Raw genomic sequence first — 21,179 nt, forward strand, 5'->3', positions numbered from 1 at the left:
CATGAATCCATATAGAATTCTGTCAGTCCCTTTTTTAGAAATAGAATCAGTCTCAACATTGGCACAGACAGCCTTACGCAGGGCACCATACACCTTCACATGGCACCTATTGTTAAAGTGCACGTGAGAATGTATCTTTTTAAAAAAAAGTTCTGGATTTGTGTGTGAAAGAACTGAAACCAACATGGTCATTTCTAAATGATGAGTGACTTAACAAACAATCCAGGTCTCTTTCAATATATAATTTCAGTTGCATCACACTGTAAGCTCTTGCTACAAATTCTGTGTCTTCGGATCTTATACTCCACAACCACCTGATTGAAGGAACAGCGCTCTGAAAGCAAGTGCTTCCAAACAAACCTGTTGGATTATAACCTGGTGTTGCATGATTTTTAACTTGTTATATTCCTTCAGCTCCAAAGCATTATTCGTGCTGGCCCTCATGCTGCTGAGGTAATTTTAATGTCCTATTGATTTTCTGTTTGAATTCACAGTCTGATTTGAATATCTGTGCTGTACTTTCATTGCATTGCAATTGCTGGGCGAATTGGAATTTCTTCAGTTTGTATAATGGAGCATGAGGACTTTAAATAGTATCAGAATAGATGACACATGGGATTTCAGATGACACATAAAAGGATTGATGTAAATGACAGCTGTATAGTTTTAATACTGTTGGCCAACGTTTGGTTCTCACATTGGTTAATGATGGTTGTATGTCAAGTTACAGATCCTCAGAGACCCACATATTTATGGGCATTGCAAAGCACTGAAGGGGCTTCAACAATAATGAAAAGGGGGGAAGTGCCAATGGAGGTCATAAGTCTGCATTGATCTCCCAGGACTATGTGTTTAATGTAAAGTCCCTTCTGCCAGCATATCGTTGAGTTTATATTGCCCTTGAAGCTTGATTGAAAATAACTTCACTTTTCTCTTTTGTTAATTTCGAGGCAGGCACCATATGTAGAAAATTTTAAGTGGTTTTATTATTGTTGCAACCAGCAGGTAAAACTACGGTACTGAAAGTCTAGAATTAAAATTAAATAGAAACTGTGCTCCTGAGTTCATTATAAAATCTTTCTTGATGTTTGGATGCATTCTGGTAAAATATGTGCAAGATGTTTTGCAAAATCTGTGATCATTTCAAACTGTAAGTGTGTGGTTCTTCCACAAGAGTTTTGTCTGTTTTTCACCTTATTGTGAAATTGCTTGTCTTGTGTCTTGTAAGGGCACAGATTATCCAGAAGAATCAAAAAAATCACAAGCATTTTTAAAGCACAGCACATATTTCAAATAGACTAATATCAGAAAAGATGCAGTAGTCAGATGGCGACTTACAGATGAGAAGATTTATTGGTCTCACATCAGGTAAGTGCATGACAGAGAAGACCCTTTGTCATCTTCACTTGTTAAGATCAAGCCAGCTTGAGCTATTCAACCTTGGAAAGACTTCCTGTGTCCACTTGAATTTTGCCCTCTAAACGGCCTGTTTCTATATTCAGAACTGGTGGGTGGATATCCTTTATGATTTATTTGTTTCAGTTGTTACTGCCCATTCGATTGTCAATTTATCATGAAATCAATATTCAAATCGGGCTTTTCCTACTCTCTGCTTCAGATTTTTCTTGCATGCCTTTTGTATAAACATGCTGTTAGCTTGTCTTGGAGGTTTTACTTTGATATAATGATTATGACATTCCTTTTTATGAAGCCTAGTATTCATTGGAAAAGAAATTCTACCCATCCTCACTAACTTGGTCAGCTCAGCTCAGGCACACTGCAAAAGTTTTTCCCTGAGCTGACAAAACCTATTTCTTGTGATTGTATATGAGTCATACATTTTACACACATCTCAAAGTCTTTAAGCATTTGCTGGATTACAGTTCCACAGTTGCTGGTTGCCTTTGGTTCCTAACAACACATTTAAACCATTATCCGTGCTTAAACTGCATCAGTGGTGCAAACTAATCAACTGGAAGAACCATGTTCAGCCCTGTCTCCAGCTAATTATCACAAGTTTCTTTCCAGCATGGGTCATCAGGATTGTAAATCTTACTTACTTTTCCATTTCTGTTGGTGCCTCCCTTGCTTGGGCCAGTGTAAAACTGGTGATCAAAACTAGGTTGTTTTACTTAATGTGACTCAGTTATTCAGTCAGGGACTCTGCTGTCTCTTTGAAAATGGTGCAAGTTTGATCTGAGGATTTATTCGAGCTTCAGCGGACTCTTTGCGAGTACTGGGGTTTTTGCTATCCATTTGGATTTTTCAAGCATTTGTATTCAATTTGCAAAAAACAAGCATGTACACTAGTCAAGTTGTCCTATGTAGTGTTTGATTTTCAAGAATTAAATCAAGTCCTTATTAGCATGTGACTGTTGACATATCTAGTGAAGGCAGGAGGGTGATTTGGAATGGAAGTGTGGCACAGTGGCCACATCACTGTGCTCATAATCTAGAGGCGTAGACTAATACTTTGTGTCATAACCACCACACATGACCCCTATATGACCGGTGAACTGTGGGTTTAATACAGCCTTTTGCTTCCCTTTTCAAAAAAAATTTGTATGATTCAAGTTCAAGTATACCAGCAGTGAGCTGATTGAGCATGTTCAAGGTTAGTTTATTGCAAACTATTGCTGAAGTATCCTTAAGAATATAGAAATTAAGTAATTAATGAAAAAGGAAATCACTAGGGTTAAATATAAGAGAAACCAGGCAGAAGAATATTTATAACAAAAGTCAAGTCCCAGTGAGTCTCTGTTATATACTGTTGGAGTGTGTTGCTTGAGTTGCTACTTGTTGAAATTACACTTGAAGTCAAATCCAACAGATATGATGATGGCTTCTCCTGATATTTCCTTTTGAGCGCAAGTGAATTCAGCACATGATCAATTCCTTGTTCTTCATGAGTTGCATTTTCGCTATCTTTCATTCCCTGACTTTGCTTTAACAAAACAGTAATTTGGTTTCTGTACATCTAAGACAGAGAAGAATTAGGTCTTTCAGCCCATCAAGTGTGCTCCACCATTTGAACATTGCTGATTTGTTTCTCAACCTCATTCTCCTGCCTTCTCCCCATTACACTTGATCCCCATAGTAATCAAGAACCAATCTATCTTTATCGTAAATACACTTAATGACTCGGCCTGCACAGCCCTCTGTAAAAATGGGTTCCAAAGATTTAACCACCGTCTAGCTGAGTTGATTCCTCTGCATCTCAGTTCTGAAGGTTTGGCCCTTCACCCTGAGGCTGTGCCCTCAAATCCTAGGCTCTCCTAGTGGAAGCATCTTTTTCATGTCCAATCTATCATGGTCTCATGGTATTCTGTAAGTTTCAGACAGATTAGCTCTTATGCTTGTAAACTCCGTGGAGTACTGACCCAGAGTCCCGTACTGCTCCTCATATGACAAGCCCTTCATCCCCGGAATCATTTTTGTAAACCACCTCTGGACCCCCTCCAATACCAGCACATTCTTCCTTAGATATGGGACCCAAAACTAATGAATATTCCAAATGCAAATTGACCAGTGCCTATATACAGCCTGAGCAGTACATCCCTGCTCTTGTACTCTAGTCCTCTGGACATGGACCTGAATATTGCATTTGCCTTCCCAGCTGTCAGCTGAAATTGCAATTAACTTTAAAAGAATCCTGATCGAGTCTCTTTGTGCTTCAGATTTCCAAAGCCTTTCCTCATTTGTGCATAACCTTATACTTGCCCACATTGTATTCCATCTGCCACTGCCTACCCACTCTTCTAACCTGCCAAAGTCCTTCCGCAGCCTCCCTGCTTCCTCAACGCTACCTGTCCCTCCACCTATCTCTGCATCACCTCCAAATTTAGCAATAATGGCCTCTGTTCCTTCGTCCAGATCGTTCGTATATAATATGATTTGTTGTGGCCCCAAAACAGACCCCTGCAGAAGTCCACTAGTCACTGGCTGCCATGCTGAAAAAGACCTCATTATTCCAACTCTCTGCCTTCTGCAAGTCAACCAATCCTCTATCCATGTCAGTACCTTGCTCCTAACACTTTTGGCTCTTACTTAGCAGCTTTCTGTGCAGCACCTTATCAAAAGTCTACTGGTGATCCAAATAGATCATGTCCATTGGCTGTCCTTTAATTAACTTGCTTGTTATCTCCTCAAAGAATTAGATTAGATTGGATTCCCTACAGTGTGGAAACAAGCCCTTCAGCCCAACAAGTCCACATCAACCCTCCGAAGAGCAACCCACCCCCCTCTGACTAATGCACCTAACACTATGGGCGATTTAACATGGCCAATTCACCTGACCTGCACATCTTTGGAATTCTCTCAGATTTGTCAGACATGACCTTGCCTTGATGAAGCTGTGCTGACTCAGTCCTATTTTACCAGGCACCTTCAATTACTCCACAGTCTAAACCTGAATAATTGACTCTCAAATCTTACAAACAACTGAGGTCAGGTGACCTGGCCAGTAGTTTCTTGTCTTTTGCCTCCCTTCTTAAACAGGAATGTTGCATTAGCCATTTTCCAGTGCTGTGGGATCTTTCCTGACACCAGTGATTACTGAAAGATCACCATCAATGCCTCTACGATCTCATCAGCTATCTCCTTCTGAAATTTTGGGTGTAATTCATCTGGTCTGAGTGATTTATCCACATTCAGACCTTTCAGCTTTTCCTTAGTGATGGCCAAGACACACCTTTGTCCCCTGACTCTCTCGAAGTTTTGTTTTGCTGCTGGTGTGTTCCACTGTGAAAATTGGTGTGAAGTATTTATTCAGTTCCTCCAACATTTCTTTGTTCCCCACTTCTACAGCCTCAATTTCCAATGGCCGAATGTCCACTCTTTCCTCTCTTTTAGGTACCTTAAAAAAAACTCTTGGAGTCTTCAATTATGTGACTAGCTAACTAACTCTCATATTTCATCTTCTCCCTCTCTGTCCCAGTTGCTTTTTTAGCTATTCTCTGATTTTTAAAGGCCTCTCAATCCTCTGGCTTCCCATTAATCTTTACGACCTTGCATGCTTTTTCCTTAGCTTTTATGCTGTCCCTGACTTCCCTACTCAGCCATGGTTCCCTCATTCTCTCCTTAGTGTAGTTTTTCTTCCTTGAGATGAGTTTCTTCTGTGCCACCCAAATTACTCCCAGAAACTCCTGTCATTGCTCCTTTATCACCTTAGCTGCTCCCTTTCCAATCAACTTTGGCCAGTTCCTCCCTCATGTCGATGTAGCTACTCAATTGTAATACTATCACATCTGATTCCAGCTTCTCCTTCTCAGACTGCAGGATGAATTCTATTGTATTATGGTCAAAGTCCCTAATCATTATACATCTCCAAATCTGGAATTGCCTGTTCCTTAGTAGCTGTACCAGAAGCTGATCCCAAAAACAGTTTTGTAGACGTTCCATTAATTCCTTTTCTTGAGATGCACAACCAATCTTATTTTCCCAATTCACCTGCATACCGCAGTCTTCCATGATTACTGTAATTGTGTCTTTCTGACATATCTTTTCTATCTCCTTATTTATTTTCTGCCTCACACCCTGACTACTGCTTAGAGACCTGCACACAGCTTCTATTACGGTGTTTTCTCCTTCGCAGTTCCTCAACTTTATCCATATGGATTCTACATCTTCTGACCTTATATAGCTTTTTGTTGCTGATGTAATTTCTTGTTAACAAGGCAATCCCACCCCTCTGCTCATTTCGGTAAGTCATGTATCATAGAGATGTACAGCACGGAAACAGACCCTTTGGTCCAACTCGTCCATGCCAACCAGATATCCCAACCCAGTCTAGTCCCACCTGCCAGTACCTGGCCAAAATCCCTCCAAACCCTCCTATTCATATACCCATCCGGATACCTTTTAAATGTTGCAGTTGTACCAACCTCCACCACTTCCGCTGGCAGCTCATTCCATACATGTACCACCCTCTGTGTGAAAAAGTTGCCCCGTAGGTCTCTCTCATATCTTTTCCCTCTCATCCTAAACCTATGCCCTCTCGTTTTGGGCTCCCCCATCCTAGGGAAAAGACTTTGCCTATTTACCCTATCCACGCCCCTTATAATTTTGTAAACCTCTATAAGGTCACCCCTCAGCCTCCGCTCCAGGGAAAACAGCCCTAGCCTATTCAACCTGTCCCTATAGCTCAAATCCTCTAACCCGGCAACGTCCTTGTAAATCTTTTCTGAACCCTTTCAAGTTTCACGCCATCTTTCCAATAGGAAGGAGACCAGAATTGCACACAATATTCCAACAGTGGCCTAACCAACGTCCTGTACAGCCGCAACATGATCTCCCAACTCCTGTACTCTGACCAATAATGGAAAGCATACTAAACGCTGCCTTCACTATCCTATCTACCTGCGACTCCATTTTCAAGGAGCGACTCCAAGGTCTCTTTGATCAGCAAACGTCCCGAGGACTTTACCATTAAATATGTAAGTCCTGCTGAAATTTGTTTTCCTAAAATGCAGCACTTCACATTAATCTAAATTAAACTCCATCTGCTACTTCTCAGCCCATTGACACATCTGATCAAGATCCCGTTGTAATTTGAGATAAGCTTTGCTGTCCACTACGCCTTCAGTTTTGGTGTCATCTGCAAACTTACTAACTGTACCTCTTATGCTAACATCCGAACCATTTATATAAATGACAAAAAGTAGTGGACTCAGCACCGATCCTTGTGGCACTCCACTGGTCACAGGCCTCCAGTCTGACAAACAACCCTCCACCACCACCCTCTATCTTCTACCTTTGAGCCAGTTCTATATCCTTGGATATATTGTTCCCAGCCCTGATCCCCTTGTAGCCACGTCTCTCTGTCCACATCTTGCCAATTTCAATCTACACTACAAGCTCACTTATTATCTTTTGTATATTGCATAGATTTAAGTACAACTGCATTGCATGCCCCCTTCCTGCCATCTCCTTCTGTTGTGCCTGAAGTTATGTTCCTGTCCTATTAGCTGCTCTGGAAACTTTAAAAACCTCTGCTGAGGTCTCCCCTACTTGAATATTTGCATGCATCTGAACCCAAACTCCTCCCCCACCCTGTTTAGTTTAAAGTTATATCCATAGCTCTAAATGTATGATTTACCAGGACTCTTGTCCTTCTAGGATTCAGGTGGAACACATCCCTTTTTCTTTTCCCTCTCTTCTCTGGGCTGCTCATAGGGCAGAAAGTGAGGTCTGCAGATGCTGGAGATCAAAGTTGAAACTTTATTGCTGGAACAGCACAGCAGGTCAGATCAATGTAGCGAAGAAAAAGATGGGGGGTGGGGCCAGTGTAGTTGCGGAAGATGGTCATAGGGCAGCCTCAAAGCTGTCTGCTTAAGTTCTATGTACAAGATGGTTATACAGTCAGTTTTCATAGAGTAGGTTTTTTTAAGTGTCTGTGTCAGACTGTTGAGTCATCTTGGCGAAAGTGAGTACTGCAGATACTGGAGATCAGAGTTGTGTGTGTGGTGCTGGAAAAGCACAGCAGGTCAGGCAGCATCCGAGGAGCAGGAAAATCGATGTTTCGGGCAAAAGCTCTTCATCTGGAATGTTTGGAGCATCGGGAGTGGAGAGTCAGCTTTCCAACAGAGGCGGCTGGTTAGCATTGGTCTGGAGCTAGACTTTTTTTTCAACCTGAGGCAGTCAGCTTTTCAGATGCTTTAGTTATCAAGAAAAGAATTATGAATAGATCCCACTTTGATGTCTGTTGAGTCTGAAGAGCTATTTCCATCTTCAGACCTTGACTGTTACCCTGACTGAGTGAATTCTAAACTCCTGACTTTTGTGATTGGAGGCTGAGATAGCCCTTTGCAACAGCTATCAGATTCTTGAAATCAGTTTTTATAAGCCTGATTCCCAGAGTACAGATTCTCGGTCAGTATTACGAAGGCAATTACCTGGAAAAGCCCGTTTGGTTCACTCATTTTGTTTAAGGAAGGTGGAAATCTGGCCTAAATGGGACTGGAGATCCAGAGCGATGTGGTTGATTTCCCATTTGAAAGAGCCTAGCAGGAGTCATGATACAAATACTGACCTTTCCGGTGACACACTCATTCCATGAAAGAGAAAAAAATAGCTTGACAGCATAATTAATAAATTGTAATGAGTCTATATAAACCAAGGAGGACAAAAGCAGGGCAGTTATGATTAAACATACATAAAACATTGAATATGCTGGAGTTCAGGAGTAGATAAGTAAACTATTTCAAGACAGAGATGAAATTTTTATATTAGAAGAAGCAGTGGTTTCTGGGGGCCTGTGTAAGTCAGCATAGAACATTAAGAAGAAAATTGAAATAATTGGGTCTGAAAAAGACCCAGCCTTCAGGTGAAGATCTCTGCAGCAGCTGGGCTAAAGTAAGGATGTTAAGTGAGAACCAGCAAGAGCTTTTCCAGAATGAATTTTTTAAAAATCCAACCACAAGCAGAGCCACAAAGACTGCAATTTAGATAGTTGCAGATGAGTTTTTCCTGTAATAAGTTATAGCTAAAATGAGATGAAGCTGAGCAACAAAAGAGAAATTAAATTTTTGGAAAACTGCATTTCTTTCCAACACAGCAGAGGTTTGAGTCTCGGACATCAACAACATACAATGAAGTGCAGTCCTGAAGTTAAACAGGGAACAGAAGCAGATGGTTTGGGTCTGGAGCAGATCACTTCAAAGTTGAAATTAGGTTACAGTCTGAGGCAGATCCAGTTCAACACAGAAAAAATTGTCTAAGCTATTCAGTATATATTGATCTCTAACTTGAAAATCCATAGTCATGGAGGTCAGGGAACACCACCACCTTCCCCTCAAATCCACTCACTGTCCTGACTTGGAAATGTATCACCATTCCTTCACTGTCGCCATGTCAAAATCCTGGAATTCCTTCCCTAACGACATTGTGGGTCAACCCACAGCAGCTGTGGGCTGCAACTGTTCAAGAAGGTAGCTAACAACTTCCTTTTTAAGGGCAACTAGGCACGGGCAATAAATGCTATCCAGCGACGCTGACGTCCTACACATGGATTTTTAAAAAAGGCCAGGATTATAGTTGTTTGGATCGTTCAGTTGGCAGGACAACTAGTTTATGTTGCAGAGTGATGACGTTATGTCCCTCCCCGCACCAACTGAGGTTACCATGAAGGAAACTTGTTCTCAACCTCACACCTTGTATGATTCCTAGTTACCCTCAGTTTAAACCACCACCAGTTCTTTGTCTATAATGAGAAAGCAGCCCTGCGGTCAGGTAGGAGTATGTCAACTTTACATTTATCATTAAGGACTGTAGTAACATGCAAATCCTCTTCATAGTACACAATGCATTTGGTATCATGTGAGCTTTGGCATTTTACTTTTTAAACAATTAATTTTGATGTATTAATGTATGAATAAACCAAAATCTCGATTCTAGTTATAAATAATGTCTTTTATCCGTAATGTGGTGTACTAATAAGAGTTTTTCGAGAACCTTTCACAATATGTTGTCAGGTTTTTGGATCTGCATTTAAGTGTCTTCGGAAATGTGCACTAACAATACTACAAAATATTTTGTCACATAGCTGCACAAAGGGACCTTGGAGTGCAGGTTCATAGCTTCTTTAAGTGGAGTCGCAGGTAGATAGGATAGTGAAAAAGGTATTCAGTATACTTTCCTTTATTGGTCAGAGTATTAAGAACAGGAGTTGAGAGGTCACGTTGCGGATGTACAGGACATTGGTGAGGCCACTGTTGGAATATTGCGTGCAATTTGGGTCACTTTCCTATCGGAAGGATGTTGTGAAACTTGAAAGGGTTCAGAAAAGATTGACAAGGATGTTGCCATGGTTGGAGGCTTTGAACTATGGAGAGAGGCTGAACAGGCTGGGGCTGTTTTCCCTGGAGCATCAGAGGCTGAGGGATGACCTTTATAGAGGTTTATAGAATCATGAATATGGCAAATAGACAAAGTCCCTTCTCTGGGGTGGGGGAGTCCAGAACTAGAGGGCATAGGTTCAGGGTGAGAGGCGAAAGATATAAAAGAGACCTAAAGGGCATCCTTTTCACACAGAGGATGGTAGGTGTATGGAATGAGCTGCCAGAGGAAGTGGTGGAGGCTAGTACAATTGCAACATTTAAAAGGCATCTGGAAGGGTATTTGAATAAGAATAGTTTGGAGGGATATGGGCAGGTAGGATTAGATTGGGTTGGGATATCTGGTTGGCATGGACGAGTTTGATCGAAGGGTCTGTTTCTGTGCTGTACATCTCTGTGACTGTATAGTGGGAAAATCTGCCATGTTTAGGAGTACCATGATAAACTGAAGGCCTTGTTTTGGAATCATCGTCTTGTGGTGTATCTTGTTCTAAATTAGGGCACAGCAATTGGTCTCTCTTTCTGGTTTGGTGATGGGAATGTAAATTCTTCTATGTGCTTATTGCAGTTACTCATGCTGGAAACCATATGTTAAAGGCAGGGTCAAGACAGCTTGCCCACAAGCATTAAGCTCTTCCATGGAGAATAACCCATTGGATATTAGATTGAAGAGTTTCCACAAAATAAGATGTGGCCTTCTGAAGAGGAAGCAACATCGTGTTAGTTTCAGCCCGCTATTTTGCCAACTAAGTAACAACGGGGCAGCAAGTGAATCAGTGGTTAGCACTGCTGCCTCACATTGCCAGGGACCCAGGTTCAATTCCAGCCTCAGGCGACTGCTTGTGTGGAGTTTGCACATTCTCCCATATCTGCATGGGTTTCTGCCAGCTGCTGTGGTTTCCTTTCTCAGTCCAAAATGTGCATTTTAGGTGGATTGGTCATGCTGCTTTACCCATAGTAAGGTTAGGTGCATTAGCCATAGGAAATGCAGGGTCTTGATGGAAGTGGGATTAGGTGGAATACTGTTCAAATGACAGAGTAGACTTGTTGGACTGAATGGTCTGTTCTGAAACTATGAGGATTCTATGTGATAGGTCAATTTCAATTGTAGTAAGATGTAATCTTGTTTTCAGTGAATCTGCTCCAATTACATTGATTGTCTTTTGTGTTGTTATAGGGCAGCTGGTAGTCTGCACACTTTGCTCCTTCGTTATGAAGACTAAACAGATCTGGCTATTTTCTGCCCATCTGCTACCTTTACTGGCACGATTCTGCATGGTTCCTGTGGAAATGCTCATCATTATCAACAGGTTTGCCATGATTTTCACAGGACTGGAGGTACTTTATTTCCTCGCCTCTAATCTGTTGGTACCTTACAAACTGGCTAAATTGGCATACAAGGAACTGGTGCAGGTGAGAGAAACCAAATAGATTGTGTGTTAAATGCTTTGTGCTTCTCTCTCTCTCTCTCTCTCTCTCTCTCTCTCGCACACACTTTTTCTCTCTCCCCCTTTCTCTCTTTCATGCTCCATTTCTCATTGCACACATGCGCTCTTGTGTACGCATAATTTCTCAAACTCTACATGCCTCTCCAACACATTATTTATTGATTTTGGCTCATTGATGGACATTCCTTATTTAAGTTCTGTGATTGTGTTGTGCGCCCACCTGTACTTCCAGTATGTCGTTTGATAGGGATTGTCCTGGATTAACTTTAAATGGTTTCTCTTGCCTTAGTTTGAAACATGTTTTGAAGTTTCTGAAATGTCTTAAATGCATCCTAACTGCTACAATCTAACATTTGTCTTGTTACCGATATGTGGTGTGACTTGGTCCTCCATCTTGTTTATTTTCATTCTTTTACATTTCCGTTCGGGAGTTCCTTCCTATTTATTTGCAATCTTAGTTTTAAAACTTCCTGAAGGAAGCATTTTTTTCATCTTGAAGAGGTGATTAACAAGAAAAATAATTGTTCTTATCACAGACGAGTGTTTTTTTCTAGGGATTTTTCAAGACAGTTGTAAAATAATTACTTTTAGACTGCAATCCTATTTGGTATGGAAGTGTGTGTTGTGACTAAAAGTTTAGTTGAAAAGTGGGCCCTCTTATTTGCTGAAGAGATCATGGAGTTTAATGTGCTTGCTGTTACTCTGTAAACTGTAAAGCCGTTCAGTGATTTAAAAAAAACCGTCTTGAGTTTCACATCAGTACATGTTCTGGATGATTTCTGCTGCTGTAGTGTTGGCCTTGATACCTTCCCCTTCTTGCTAAGTATAAATTAAACTCACTGCAAAAGGTATTTAATAGTGTAGGACCCTTTCCAATAGCAGGATGCCTATTCATCTGTTCTGGAAAGGTCACGGCTGAAACTGTGGGCTGTCGTTTCAAAGACAAAGTTTTTTTCAAGATTTCAGTTTTTTTTTAACGTTGCTGTTCCTTAACTCAGTTTGGTTTTTCTTCTGTATCCAATCTGATTCCAATTCAACAGATGTCCTCCTTTCTCATTCATATGTTCTTTCTCCTTAAATCCCATTTTTTAATCAAGTGGACCATTGGGCCCATCTGTTCGTAGTTGAGCCCTCAGAAGTCGCCAGTGCCAAGTTCTTTCGAACTGAATGGCAAGAAAAGCTAGTTAAATACTGAACCATGAGCAAGAAATCAGGCTTAAGCAAATTCCTTATTGAGAGGTTAGGCGTTCTTTTGTGATGTGGTGTCCAGATATTGATTTCTCATTTGATTACAATTGAACAATTAATTTGCTATTTGTCAAATACATCCTTGTAAGTTTTATTTATTGACAATCTCTTTAGAAATACATTGAAACCTTTTGATATGACAATGCTTCCTGTCAGTTTTTCTCCTCATTAAATTTGTAAGTTGTGATTACTATGGGGAGGGGTGACTGTGACAGCAATGTAGTATTTTCCACATGCAGCTCTGCCAACATCAACCATAGTACAAGCTCCAGAAAAGATCTTCCTCCCTACTGCCAAAATGACTGTAAGAGCAGTTCACCTCGTGCCTCTCCAATATCTTTTCCCCTTGGCCCTGAAAATATTTACCTTTCAGATAATTGTGCAATTCAAATACTTTCATTTGGTATTTTGTTGATCCTTGTGCCTTTCAAGTTTAGCTCAAATTACATGCCCTTTAATGTGCTAGCTCTGTAGTATATCTATTATGAAATCAGTTACGATTATCCAAATGCATTTTCCCTACTAACAGTAAGGAAAAAGCATATCATCGTGTTGCCTTTGAAAGTTTCTTTTTATCAAGAATTAACATGAGTTCTTCGATCCAACTGTGTTCACAATTTTCGCTCAGAACTGACTTATCTCAGTGCACGCTTTTGCATATCTCACTTGTTGCAAACCATTTTGCATTCAGTTGTCATGTGTCTGCTACCATGTGAATGGATTTTTCCATGATATCCAAATTCATTTATACCCTCTTTATCTTCCTTCTGTTGAACAGGTAGTTGAAGTTTATGGACTATTGGCACTGGGGATGTCCCTCTGGAATCAGTTGGTTGTTCCTGTGCTGTTCATGGTTTTCTGGCTGGTCCTGTTTGCTCTACAGATTTACTCTTACTTCAGTACACGTGATCACCCCACATCTCGTGAGAGACTGCTATTCCTCTTTCTTACGAGGTATAATTTACGATTGCACTTAGGCTAGTAACATTCCACAGTTCAGCTTGGTCAGTGGAATTTTGAATAAGGATAAAGTTGATGCATCAACAAAACTAAACGTTTGGCAGTTTTATTCAGACTTGGGCTGTGCATGCTGAGATCATTTTCAATATGGTGAAGTAGTCTGCTTTTAGTATTTTATCTGTTGTTGAGGGATGGATATTGTAAATTGAAACCTTGTTGCACTATTGAGTTCAGCCAAATAATTTTAGCAGTGTAGGAATGACGTTAATTATCACTTGGATGATGTTATCTCCTGCTTCCAGTTACAAATGCTATTTGGAGTTGTCTATAAATCACCTCTGGAGAACATAAGAGGGTGCCCTAGCATTAGTGTTGAACTCAGCTTATGAATTCAGATACTGTCATCTATTAGCAACCACCTTTGGAAATAATAAACTTCAGTGGAGGAAGAAGAGAAGGGTTTTGGGGGGGAAATAATCTGGTGCTTGGGGAAACATTTTTCTTGGTTCATCATTATGCTTTTAATAGGATTAATAAAGGTATATCTGCTTTCATCTTATGTCATTCAAGTAACATTTCTGTTGCAGTATTGCTGAATGTTGCAGCACTCCTTATTCTTTGTTGGGCCTCATGTTCACCATCTCCTTCATTACCTTGGGTGTCCTGACTCTTTGCAAGTTCTACCTTCAAGGTTATGGAGCTTTCATGAATGACAATCTCATGCATAGGTAAGAAGCAATCCTGTGAGTATATATGGAAAAATACGTGCACTTAAAGTTAGATGGCCTATATGCTTATGAACAGTTTGCTTAAAGTTTGCGCAGTGTATCAAATCTTTTCTAAATATCTGCTCTGATTACAAGTCATCCAGTATTTTCAGTGTCAATGTAAATTCTGAAATCTTTCTTAAATAGATGTAGACCCAAATATTCTGCTGGCTGGCAAGTCATTGGAGGCACTGAGTTGCTCTTCAGGTCAGTGTGGAATGCCCAACCCAGTTAACTCCATAAGAATTGCTTCGAAATGACTTCTAGTGGGCATTTCCCCTGCATCCCAAACATTCTGGAAAAGCACTTTAATTTGATAATTTGCACAGTTAAATTCATTGAAGTGCGTTGATTATGTTGGAAACGTTAAAGCAGTTAAAATTTCATATCATTTCTGGTTAACTATTGAACTGAAACTAAGCAGAGTCATTGGGGGCATTTAAGCGACTGCTGGGCATGCACATGGATAGCAGTGATTTGAGGACTGTGTAGGTTAAGTTACTATATTTTACATGAAGATTAAACCTCGGCACAACATCGTGGGCCAAAGGGCCTGTTCTGTGCTATGTTCTATGAAACCCTGACTCAAGGCAGACACCCATCCCACTCCCTGACATTGTGATTCTACCAGAATTCCAACTCTTAGGCCCAACACCAACATCTTATACTAGTGGAGAAAGGTGAGGACTGCTGATGCTGGAGATCAGAGTCGAAGGACTCTTGCCCAAAATGTAGATTCATCTGCTCCTCGGATGCTGCCTGACCTGCTGTGCTTTTCCAGCACCATACTCTCGAACTTACACCACTGGTCGGTCGCTGAAACAATCAAGCGAGACTGTTGGTTTTCTTTTGCAACAGAAGTTATTACAGAAAAGACAAAAACAGAAAGAAACAAGCTGACTAGATGTATAACACAGACAGAGAGGTCTTCAAACACAGGGCAAAACTAAGTGTTCGACCTACTTCCCAGCAGCATCATTGCTTTATGAAGAATCAGATCCAGGGAAATTACTCCTCTATCAAATCTTGAAGTTCAGTTCAACAAATTCATTCTCCCTGGCCTCTGTCCTGTGAATGGTGAACTCTTCCTGCAAGAATACTGTCAAAACCGAACGTTCAGACTTTCTCTGCTTTCTAGAGCCTGCAGGTTTTGAACCAAATGCTCCTGATCTGGATGTTGTACAAAATTAAGTTTTGACTGAGGTAGTTTATTCCCTTTGTTGCTCTGAAAAATGCCTTTTCCAGGAAAGAAACCATGTTTGCCGTGAGCAGTCATGTCTCCTCTGAATTCTTGTAAAAATCTTCCATAAATCTCTGGGTTTTCTAAACTAAACTTAATCCTTGATTATCTGAACTGCAAAGAAACTAATGGTCTTTAATGTTCTCCTGGTGGCAATGCACAGTGTATTTTTTAAAAATCCATTTGCAAGCCAGGGAGCTATAGACCAGTCAGCCTGACGTCAAGTTGTTGGAGGGAGTCCTGAGGGACAGGATGTACATGTATTTGGAAAGGCACGGACTGATTATGGTCAGTCAACATGGCTGTGTGCGTGGGAAATCATGTCTCACAAACTTGATTGAGTTTTTTGAGGAAGTAACAAAGAAGATTGATGAGGGCAGAGCGGTAGATGTGATCTATATGGACTTCAGTAAGGCATTCGACAAGGTTCCGCCTAGGAGACTGATTAGCAAGGTTAGATCTCACGGAATACAGGGAGAACTAGCCATTTGGATACAGAACTGGTTCAAAGGTAGAAGACAGAGGGTGGTGGTGGAGGGTTGTTTTTCAGACTGGAGGCCTGTGACCAGTGGAGTGCCACAAGGATCGTAGCTGGGTCCTCTACTTTTTGTCATTTACATAAATGATTTGGATGCGAGCATAAGAGGTACAGTTAGTAAGTTTGTGGATGACACCAAAATTGGAGGTGTAGTGGACAGCAAAAAGGGTTACCTCAGATTACAACAGGATCTGGACCAAATGGGTCAGTGGGCTGAGAAGTGGCAAATGGAGTTTAATTCAGATAAATGCGAGGTGCTGCATTTTGGGTGAACAAAGAGACCTTGGAGTGCAGGTTCATAGCTCCTTGAAAGTGGAGTCACAGGTAGATAGGCGTTTGGTATGCTTTCCTTTATTGGTCAGAATATTGAGTACAGGAGTTGGGAGGTCATGTTGCAGCTGTACAGGACATTGGTTAGGCCACTGTTGAAATATTGCATGCGATTCTGGTCTCCTTCCTATCGGAAAGATGTTGTGAAACTTGAAAGGGTTCAGAAAAGACTTACAAGGATGTTGCCAGGATTGGAGGGGTTGAACTACAGGGAGAGGTTGAACAGGCTGGGGCTGTTTTCCCTGGAGCGTCGGAAGCTGAGGGGTGACCTTATAGAGGTTTACAAAATTATGAGGGGCGTGTATAGGGTAAATAGGCAAAGTCTTTTTCCTGGGCTTCGGGAGTCCAGAACTAGAGTGCATAGGTTTAGAGTGAGTGGGGAAAGATATAAAAGAGACCTAAGTGGCAACTTTTTCCACGCAGAGGGTGGTACGTGTATGGAATGAGCTGCCAGAGGAAATGGTGGAGGCTAGTACAATTGCAACATTTAAGAGGCATTTGGATGGGTGTATGAATAGGAAGGGTTTGGAGCGATATGGACCAGGTGCTGGCAGGTGGGACTAGATTGGGTTGGGATATATGGACGGGTTGGACCAAAGGGTCTATTTCCATGCTGTACATCTCTATGACTGTCTGACACTCCCAAGGGTTTCCTGCTCTCCGACACGTTGGATTGAATTACTGTTTCAGAAGGACTTTCTGGCCCAGTTTTATTTTTAATACCCTTCACAAAGATAACCAACACCTGTATTCCACATTTTAAATACCCAATCTCTAAAAATAAAATAATACTGTCTATGTAAATCACAACCTTTATCTGCATCGACTGAACAGTTTTATGATAATACCTGCCTGTTTTGGAGTCAGCACAGAATAGAGAAATTCATGCTTAACCAACTTGCAACTGTACTTTCAGATTGATTCATTGTTTGTTCTAGGACAGCTACACTTCAGAATTAATCTCATCATCTCAGTACATTATTTTAAAAATTTCTTTCAGTGGTGTTTTTTTTTAAAAAAAGATAGACACCGGTTGGGAATCTTGGTAAAAGTTAATCTAGTGTTTTCAGATAGCTCATGTGGCATTTTTCACAGTACTGTTGCATAGTGCTTTACAATATTTTTAAAACTCAAGTTTTTTTTAAAATCCTGATTTGTTTTGTGACATTATTCTAAATAGTATAGTTGTGATATTTTGGTTACTCCAGTTGAAATTCTCTTCATCCAACTGTTGCTAGAACTAGGAGAGGTGTTCTGTTGCATCAAATGAGATTTTATTTTTAATTATTTTTCCATAGAGGAATGACTGAAGGTATCACATTACTGATTCTGGCAGTACAGACTGGCCTGATTGAATTACAAGTTGTTCATCGTGCCTTTCTGCTGAGTATCATTCTCTTTATTGTGGTGGCTTCCATCCTTCAGTCAATGTTAGAAATTGCTGACCCTATCGTTCTTGCACTTGGAGCCTCAAGAAACAAGTAAGATCATCTTAGAATCTTAATATCTTAACAGTGTAAGAAGACACAACTTTGATCTGTTGCTCGAGTCCCATATTCCTGAAACAGTCGGTCTTGTTTATCAAATTGCTTAAACTCTAACAGATTCAGCTTTCATTGCTCTGACATGTTTAACTGTAAGTTGCTTTGTTATTATTGTACCCTTGCTTTGCATCAATGTTTTAGTTATTTTCTCATGTTTAGTACGTATTGCTGATAAAAGCCTTTTCCCCAACAGATCCATGCCTGTATTTTTGATCCCCAACAGCCTCCATTCATCTTCCTCTTCAGTTCAACAATGTACTTTCTTCATTTGTTCATCAGCTTTTCTCTTCATTGCATCTATGCCAGTCAGCTGAACTGATACTTATGGTAGAGTTGAGTATTTAGACTCTCCTCTGGATAAAGATGTTACTCCAGAACTTGGTGTTGTGTTTATTGTATATGGTTTCTACTTCTGGTCTCCCCTGCAAGTAGAATACTTGTCTTCACTATCAAACATTTGGCTCTGTGTCATCTCTTTTCTGGAGGAAAGAGCTTCAGCTTACTCAATCTTCCCTGAGAAACATAAATTTTCACATCTGATATCATTTCAGTAAATCTTTTTTATACATGGGTGCATCCAATTCTTTTTCTAATCTGGAGACTAGAATTGAACACAATACATTACAGGTATGATCTAACCAAAGTGCCATATTTACATAATTTCAGAGACAGATATCTTCTGTTCTTGAATCTCAGTGGTATATTTGCTTTGTGACTTTGTTGACCTGTAGTCTAATATTTTTACTCAAGCTCCCTCTGCTGCTTGATTCAGTGATACTGATTTTAATTTCAAGTTATACTTCAAGTTTATTTCAGCCTTCCTGCTTCTCTTGCAGTTCTCAATGAGCTGTAACCTCCTTCCCCTCTAGTGTCTTTATTTATGGAAGGTAGGACAATTGGTTTGAGACAAATGCCATTTATACTGATACTCTTTTAAGTCAGTTTGTTCAGATGTCTCATGACATGCCTTTCTGGTCATTACATCTGAGGGATTTGAATGCAGTCCTTATGGTCCATAGGTCACATTCCTTCCCTCAGGGCATCGTGGGTCTACCTACAGCAAACGGACTTCAACAGTTCATGAAAGCAGCTCACCCTTTTCTCAAGGGTAGCTCGAGACGAACCATAAATGTTGGCTATCCAGCAACGCACTCATTCCACCATGAAAAAAAACAAATAGAACTGGCAGAACAGAGCTGCTTCGCAAAATTCCTTAATTATTTTAATTGATCCATTCAGACATGTAATGATAAATCTTTGTGACAGGTGGAACTTGAGTCTGATCCTTCTGGTCCAATGCTACCAATGCACCACAAGACCTCTAAAACCAATCCCATTCAGACAAATATTTTTAATCGAACTGTTCGGACTTGTTGCGACACATCTCCGTAGTGGGTGGGGTTTAAACCCAGAATTTGTGGCAGAGCAATAATTTTTATTGTTGACAATTAAAGATCAATACATGCAAGAATGTAAGCAATAGCTTGTAGAATTAAACAAGAATTACTTTGACCTGTTCCTACTGTGGGTGGAGCCCAGTGTTTTTTGCAGTAACCGGCAAGCAATTAACTAAATTGTCTTGACTTTACACTGGTTTAGTATGAATCTAGTTTGACCCTGCAACTTGAACTCTAGGCTTGCATCTACATTGAAACTTAAAGATGATGAAAGCTGTTGGTTGTTTTTTGCCCCCAGAGAGTCAGTTACTCTAGGAACGCATCTATCTGACTTTTGAACCATCCTATCGTTTGACTACTGATCAGTTTAAAGTGTTTCTTGCTTGACTTTTCAGAACATTCAAGTCTTGTTGAAACCATTACAATTGGTAGTTGTGATTCTGGAGCACACCTCCGTTTTATCTTCAATATCACCATTATCCTAACAAATCTGATGTTAATATGTTAAAAAGGGATCTCTTCCACATAGTTCTGATCGTTACCAGCTTTTATCTTATTATCTTTTTCCCAACTTAATTCCCATATTAGCATATCCTAATCAGGACAATGAACCTGTTATGTCATCAACTTTCGACTTGTTTCAGTAGTCTGTGGATGTAAAATGGGAAGTTTTGTCTGTTGGTTTTTATGGCCAAAAGATGGCAAATTTTCTCCAGTGTTCAATATTTTTAAACCAGGTTCCCAATCCCATGCAAATTTTGAAATTATTCTTCCAACTCCTGAACCCTTGTTGTTCATCTCAATGATGAGCAGATGTAAATTCAGCATTCATACCTTTAACCCAAACTACTTTTTGTTTATTTTTGAAACTGGTTTGATATTCATTCTGCTACTTGTCTTCTGATTCCACATTTCCAGCCTTAGCCATGAGATTCCTGTACAGCAGTGTAACAAAGGCCATTTGAAATAAGCATGTATTTAACGTGCTGTATCACTATTGTTTATTCTTAGTTAACTTTTCCAAAGATTTTGAAACTCGTCAAACATGACCTTTACTTTAATATTGATCCTATATGTCGTTTTATTTTTCATTTAAAGGTTCCATTATTTTTCCTGCCACTGACATTGAGTTAAAAATCAATACCATTGGACTTTACCAGCTTTCCTTCAGCATTTAGGAATCATATATGCTGTCTGTCACTCCTCTGGTATTATTCTTTTCCCTAATTTTCTCTGAAAAGATGAAATAATGTTTCTCCTATCTCCTCCCTCACATTTTTTAATGCACATGAATACATTTTTGGGTCCTTTTTCAAGGGTGCTTAAAAGTCCTCCTTCTGTTCTACCTTAAATGTGTCTATACCTTTTGAGGATCCTTTGTAACATTGACTCATCATATGAGTCTTTCGAGCGCAAGTCGTTCTGCATTAACACAGCATTGGATTCCTTTGCATCCCTGTGCTATAGAAAATTGCACTATAGAAAGTATGCAATAAAAGATCACTATAGAAAATCGCTATACCTGTTCAGTAGAAAGTTTGTGTTATCCAAACACTGTTCACAATTCATCAATCATGTTATAACCAATTCAAGTTGGCGTAACGCGCGTTATACCAGAACAACCTGTAAACACTGAGGTGAAGTAATTATTATATCTGCTATTTTGTTGTCATTGTCTATCAGTTTCTTCCCCAATGACTTTATCTTAAGTTTCAAGGACTGCACATGGTCCCAGGGTGCAGAAGATGTGTAAGTTTGTTTCCATAATTATCCTGACAATTTGTTTATAATGGCTGTGAAAACTTCCAGGCCGTTTATCTGCTTTATTGCTTTACGACATGACAGTTTGCTTAGACTTGACTTTACATAATGAT

General features: G+C 40.1%; 1 protein-coding gene across 1 annotated transcript in view; it reads left to right on the forward strand.

The window, feature by feature from the left end:
* rnf145a (ring finger protein 145a) overlaps nt 1-21,179 on the forward strand; it is a 134,568-nt gene that overhangs the window by 90,365 nt on the left and 23,024 nt on the right. Inside the window, exons 4-7 of the mRNA XM_043703971.1 lie at nt 11,011-11,246; nt 13,308-13,483; nt 14,077-14,217; nt 17,663-17,845. Coding sequence (XP_043559906.1) covers nt 11,011-11,246; nt 13,308-13,483; nt 14,077-14,217; nt 17,663-17,845 — 736 coding nt within the window. The remainder of the gene's footprint in view (nt 1-11,010; nt 11,247-13,307; nt 13,484-14,076; nt 14,218-17,662; nt 17,846-21,179) is intronic.

Source organism: Chiloscyllium plagiosum, chromosome 14 (genome assembly GCF_004010195.1).
Source record: "Chiloscyllium plagiosum isolate BGI_BamShark_2017 chromosome 14, ASM401019v2, whole genome shotgun sequence".
NCBI lineage: Eukaryota > Metazoa > Chordata > Chondrichthyes > Orectolobiformes > Hemiscylliidae > Chiloscyllium > Chiloscyllium plagiosum.